At 43.0% G+C, this 6,866-nt stretch overlaps 1 protein-coding gene across 1 annotated transcript; it reads right to left on the bottom strand.

Moving 5' to 3' along the window:
- Window positions 1-231: 231 nt before the first annotated feature.
- syt12 (synaptotagmin XII) lies at window positions 232-6,369 on the bottom strand (the record flags this gene model as incomplete). Its single annotated transcript, XM_080841705.1, has 7 exons — window positions 232-405; window positions 862-995; window positions 1,264-1,384; window positions 2,178-2,393; window positions 4,970-5,365; window positions 5,610-5,803; window positions 6,324-6,369. The coding sequence occupies 7 exons, from the start codon at window positions 6,367-6,369 to the stop codon at window positions 232-234; spliced, it is 1,281 nt and encodes a 426-aa protein (XP_080697831.1).
- Between the last annotated feature and the right edge of the window lie 497 nt (window positions 6,370-6,866).

Genomic DNA, 6,866 nt, shown 5'->3' on the forward strand with positions numbered 1-6,866 from the left:
ACTACTACTACCTACTTCTTTCCCTCTGGGGGCCAAAGCTGGTTCAGTTAACGCCGAACCTCCCCTCAGCCTAAAAAAATGTCTGCTTGTGCAAAAGGCAACAGAGCCTCTTGAGAAAAAATTGTTTTCCTTTTAAATTCCCTCACTTAAGTCATTCTGTAGCCAACATGTCTGTCAGACTGATTAGGCACCATGCAGATTGGTGGTTGGTGTCGGGGACTGTGTTGTGGATTAGGTTCTCCGAATGGGGTGCCACATGGACACAGGTTTCCTCAGGGTGGCCAGCATCTGGTTCCAGTGGGTGATGCCCATGCCACTGGCCTCGGGGCCGATTATCACGTGGCCCACGTTTTCACCTCGGCCGTCTTCAGTGTTCTCTGCCACAGTGATCCTCAGAGAGAGATCCTGTAAGGGCAGAAGTTCACAGAAAGCAATTAAGATTTCAGTTTGATTCACATATTGCACTAGTATTGTTTACAACCCCATGTAAAACTGACAGCATGCCACATGTAAACTGATGAGGTGCATTGTCTAAAACGTTAAAATATGTTGCTATAGGGTATATATATATATATACCTATATATATATTTTTTTTATCATTCTGCCATGAATGTTTGCTTTTGTATTTTTTTAATTCTGTTCCATTCAGGCAACCTCAGAACCTGCCAATTGGAGTGTAAATGATCACTAGCAGGATGAACTGTGAGGAAATGTGGTCACCAAACAGCTAATAATACCAGATTAATAACAGCCTTATTGTCTTTCACAAGACAAAATATGAATTAGAAATGCAACTGTCTGTCATTCCATCACTTCAAGTATCTGTCATTACTACATTAAATGTCCCTAATGTTTGTTACCTGCAACACAATGGCAGGCACAGAGAATATCATGGCTTCGTTGAAAATTGGATTTGTGTCGTCTCTCTTCATCGATGTTTTCTTTTTGCTGATCTTCCTGCCATCTTGAAGGAGGTATACCTTCACAAAGGGGTCTATTCAAAGAAATGACATGTCAGTTTCATGTTACAGAGAAAGTAAGTCAATTCATTCAATATGATGCTGCCAATTGACAAGTGACATTCTGTTAAAGTGATAGTATTTTGCAGTCTGTGCCATTTGATGGCTATCATCACATCTCATGCCTTGACGTCTAATTAAGTCCAGCTGTGTTATTAACTATTAACTAACTAACATTTTAAGAGATGGACATCACTTGTAGTCCTTTTTTGTTCACTGTTACTTGATTAACACTCAAATCACCTGCTGAGGTCTTGCCATTGGTCCAGACCAGATTCTTTGCTTTCGCCACAACGATTGTGAGCCGCTCAGCTGTGGGCAAGTAGCTGAGAGAAAGCAAAATTTCCCCGACTGCGTCAATGGCCTGCAGAAGATAAGGACACAAAACAGTAAGGAGTAGAACCCAGGCGTATGCAACACTAGTGCTATTTCAGTATTACTGTTTGAGATATGACTGACAAATAAATTGGCAACTAGTTTGTCCAATAGTTGGTACTGATATGTTTAAAGCCCATGGAGTGTTAGCCACAGATGATATTTCGCCTGTTGTCTGCCTGTCTTTGTTACTGTTTTATGTTATGCACAGATTGTTGTGTAATTGTTTGAAATCATTAGATTTTTTTAGGTAAAGTCCAAAATATTCATAAATAAAAAAAATTCAAATTTAAAGTCTTTAAAAAACGGCACAATCACAAACATGTTTGAGTTTCTAAACAATTTTATACGAAGCAACTCAAAATGATGCCTCTCCGTGGGCAATGGAAGTAAAATAATTAGCACATTTCCTCAGGGAATTTCAGAGCATTTCAAGAGCACCCCATTAATACTGTAAATATTTGATAATGGGCTCACACAGGGGAGGCATGCGCCACAGAAACAACATTCCAACTCGCTTTATTTACAGTCATAGAAAAGTGTACTACTGTATGCCTTGTAATAAACATTGTCTTTGGTACGGTCTTGGCTTTCCTTTTGACCTATAGGTAGTCTGGTTAAAATTATGGCAGCGTATCACCTGTTGTGATATTATGTAGATCAGTTCACCTCACAGGCACATGAGGTTTACGAAGTACGCAAACTATGCAAACACGACATCAACATACTGCAATGTGACAAGATGTTCCCTATCATACGGTGGAGCTTATGGTCACAGCCACCTTGTTGGGGTCCTGCAGGTAGAGCCAGGCGTTGAAAGGCCTGATGGAGAGGTCCAGGTCACACAGTTTCAGCTCGGCCACCCCAGCACTGAGGTTCCTCTCCTCTGCATCGATGCCAAATGCTGAGAAGCGCAGACTGTACTCCTCCAGGGAAGCGGCCTCCAGCGGTATGGAGTAATGATCGTCAAACATGACTGTGTATGCATTAGTCTTGACCTGAGATAGAGAAGATTCTGGAGTGAGCATGTCAGCAACATGCCAGTAGGCAGATGGGCAAAAATACATCAATATGTATTTTGATACAAAATACAAATTACCCCTCAAATAAATGTATTTATTACAAAATACTGGTGCCAGAAAATGTAACAAAATATAATGCGTAATTAGTATTTTGTATTTAAAATATAGGACATACTTTTTCTGGATTTTCCGTTTTCTCATAGTTTGGTATAGCAGAACATTCTGGTTTGGGTTATGTAATGTACACAAAGCTCTGGTGAACCCCATAAAAAGAAAGGAACAGTCACAGAATGTCAGTTTAACTAAGCAAAGCTATTAAAAGACAACAAAATGATTGATTATGTATACTCTATATATATATATTTGCAGGCAGCAGCAGCTGTGTGACTCATGTTTTCACAAAACGGCTCTCAATGCAATCTCTATAGCTCTGTCTACTACCGCGCATTACGTAGCGGAATAGGAGTAGCCCTCTTCCATTATTGCCATTATTGCTGGTTACAAAAACTGTGTTTTCTGATAGTACGGTGTCTATTTCTCGGTAACTTTAAAACCTCTAAGCGAGAAAATGCCAAAAGACATTTACATACAAAACACTGTATTGCAGTGTACTTTGAAGAGTGCACGGTAGCAGACATTTTAGCTTCCGGGAGGGCTCGCACCACCGTATTTTCGTCATCTCGATTCGCTCTTTGAAAGAACCTTCTTTAAGTCAGCGTACTAATGAAGATAAATTGACAAGGATCAAGACAGCTATCTAAGTTTTCAAACCCAGCCCTGTTTTGTGAAAAAAATTGATTTAACATGAGAGTCAATGAGAGAGACCTGGGGCGATTTCCATTTTGCCCCTAAAGAGCCATTTGAAGCACCACTTTTGCTGACTGTTGCCTGATTCGACAATGACATTCAGAGGCAGATCAGACGGTCTAGTGGTAGAATCCAACAGAAAAAAAATATCCTACTGCCTAAACACTGGAGAAAGTATTTTGAGTATTTTAAATACAAAATTACTCCACTCTAAAGTATTTTGTTAGAAATTATGTTACATTTTGTATCTGCCCTATCAAATACAAATTACAAAACATTCAAAGTAATGGAAATAGGTATTTCAAATACAAGTAATTGAAATACTGCCCATCTCTGCCAGTAGGTATCTGCTAATGCAGACAGTAGATACACCCTTTCAGACCACTGCAAGGCATCTCCTACTGACTTCATCATCTGTGAATGATGAAATCTATAGTTGACTGGTGTCTATGATATGACTAACAGTATTACTGCATATACAGTAACACTAGGCATCATATGATTGTTAATACAGTCTACCTCTAAAGCAGTTGATGTGGGACCAGCTACAATTCAAACAATAAAAAGTATATTATTATTATTATTTCAGTAAAAGAGGGAAATCTATATTGGTTTGAGTACCTGCAACAAACATCACTCCTCCATCCAGATCTTACTTAAAAATGATTGATTCTAATTAATGAAAGCATCTCAAACATCAGATGCTTTTTTTATTTTGTAAACATTCAAGACAAGAAGTTTCCAAAGGGACCTCTTTTGGCCCCCTTCATCAACCTATGCTAAATCTCTATATCGATCTGTATCCACTGTCACAGTCATAAACGCGCTTGAACAAAGATAGATCCATACCACTGCAATCTAAATGCCATCTTAATGGAAGCTTTTGTACTTCTGGTTATAAGCTCGATTTACTCTAATTTACTGAATGATATATTGCTAGACCATGCCCTACCTCTCATATGCATGAAACACTGATTCATTTCTGTCTGGCTTAATTTCTAACCGTTCTTCCACCCTTTCATACAACATTGGACAAGGCTCTGCTCTGAGTCGTTGCCAATCAATTGCAACAGGGCACTGGAAGTGTATAATTACACTGAGTGAGGTTCGGGGGTGATGTGTGCGACTTCTAAAGTGAACAGACTGGATGGCGCGTGAAGGCGGGTGGAACAGCTCCTTCCCCTGTGGACTGTGCTGAGCTTTGGGGGTGGTGTGTGGGAGTGTGTGTGTGTGTGTGTGGGGGGCGGAGAGAGGAGGGGGTAGCTGATCTCAGCAGTTTCCCCTGCCTCCCTAGCATCCCCCGTCTTGAGGGAGAGAGAAAAGGCCTTTCCAGTAGCCCCTGCACCATTATTATACTGCTTGTACAACATTGATACAGCCCCACTTCCTGGTCATTATCATGAAGTGTGTGACAGGCGGCCTGTCTGATGTGGCATTGTGTTGAATAATGCAGTGTGGAACTGCACAGTGGGATGCAGAGAGAGAGAGAGAGAGAGAGAGAAAGAGGGAGAGAGAGAGAGAGAGAAAGAGAGAGAGTGAGAGAGAGAGAGAGAGAGAGAGGGGCCATAAATAAGGAGGCAAAGAGAGAGCATGAGGCACGCAGAGAGAATAAAATCAGTACGAAATAATGACAGAGATGATGAAAGGGAGAGGGGAAGAACTAGACCCAAGCCGAAAGAAAAGAACTGAGAAGAATCTCAAAGCTTTTTTTCCCCCCTGCGGATGGGTTGGTTGTTTCTCCTCACCTTGGAAACGCCCACGTTCAGCTCCTCGGGCAGCAGCGTGATGCGGATGAAGCAGCCGGGGAAGTTCTCCTCCTCCTTCTCCATCAGGTCCTTGCCCTGATGCAGGTAGATGTTGAGGGCGCCGGTACGCCCGTTGAACTCCAGCGTCACCTCCAGCTGGCCCACGGTGTAGTCGTGGCCGAAGTTGTTGCCGATGGAGGAGACGGAGCAGAGCGAGTCGGTGGAGATGGAGCGGTGCAGCTGCGCCGGGTCGAGGTCGCCGCGGCCCATCAACTCCAGCGTGCCCAGGTCCCGCAGGCCGTCTCGAAAGCCGTCCGGCGTGTCCCCCAGCTGCAGGCTGGGCTTGCGGCTCATTGACAGCGACGCAGATTCCCTCCTGTTGTTGGCCGCTGCCCTCTGCAAACACAACGCCGGTGCCATGCAGCAATGGCAGAAAAAAGGCAAGCACATAAACCCATACCCATACCCATACCCATACCCGCACACAAACACACACACCCACCCACACACACACACACACACACACACACACACACACACACACAGACAGACATAAACACACACACACACACACGCGCATAAGGTGCAACTTCCTTTTCATATACAAATTGGTTTGATTTCTGTTGAGATGCACTCTTACCTTTTGCCGGACCTCGGGGACGGACGTTCCATATTTCTCCTGCAGGAAGCGATAGTCAAAGTTGGGGTAGGGCGATGGGGCAGGAAAGGTGCCGGACTTCCACATCTTCCACAGGTTGAGAGCCACCACCCCCAGTAACACCAGGAAACCGGTCACATAGATGCCCACCTCCCAGCCAGGAGGGTTACGGACCACTGTAAACAAAGAGGGCCGAACAAGAGCTGGCATTAACACTCTGGAGACTAAAGCCTGTTTTAGGTAGTCTGACATGCCTTGATATTTCCCCTCACTAAAAACATTGAAGCAAAAGTGGCATGTATGATTATATTCTGAAAAACCTCAGCAATAATAACATGAGAGTAAAAGGAATGTAGTACATTTATTTTATTTAAATCAAATCTAACCATACCCTTACAAAAAACTCAATATTCCACACAGGGAATAACAGACTTGTGTGTATTTTACTGAGAACATTTCATAAATAATGCAACACATTTGCTTGTAGAGGAAGACTTGTCATCTCATCCCTCCCATCTTTGTAACATCACAGCAAGTAATAATAGAGGACTCAAATGTCATCCCACCACATTTGTTTAGTCAGTAATTATGGGAGACTGCACATAATCACTGGAAAAGGGGCTTACTGCCTTGTTAAAGCACTAAGGAATAATGTGAGGGTGCCTGGCATACAGGACAGAAGCTCTCATCACTTACCGCTTACATGGTAGTCAGATATGTCCCGGCCCTGGGCTGAGGACATGGTGCAGCCGCCTGCCTGGGAACAGAAAAGAGACATGAGATGTCACCCTAATGTTGACCTCTCACAGATGGAAATAGAGCTCTCACATTCTACCTCACGTTTAATTATCACATATCCATCTAGTTCCCCAGCAACGCATTCTTCATGCATTCTCTGTGGAATGGAAAGAAATGGCAGGTTTCCTCACCGTCTCCATGAGTCTAAATACTTACCCGTATTATATAAATGTAGGGCAAAATGCTTTTAATGTTTAATTGTTCCCTACCATGAAAAACTACAAAGAAATGTTCCAGCTGGAGAAAACAGAGGGAAATGGAACCAACACAGCCAGCCTGCGCCGGGGAAGACTTGGCAGAAGCTTTCATAACATGCTGCTTCTAAATCTGTGATGTCTCCTTCTGACTAAGAGCAGACGGATAAGCGAGAGAGAGAGAGAGAGAGAGAGAGAGGGAGAGAGGGAGAGAGGGAGAGAGGGAGAGAGTATTGAGTATGAGTCA

This window comes from Sprattus sprattus (assembly GCF_963457725.1).
Source record: "Sprattus sprattus genome assembly, chromosome: 7".
Lineage (NCBI taxonomy): Eukaryota > Metazoa > Chordata > Actinopteri > Clupeiformes > Clupeidae > Sprattus > Sprattus sprattus.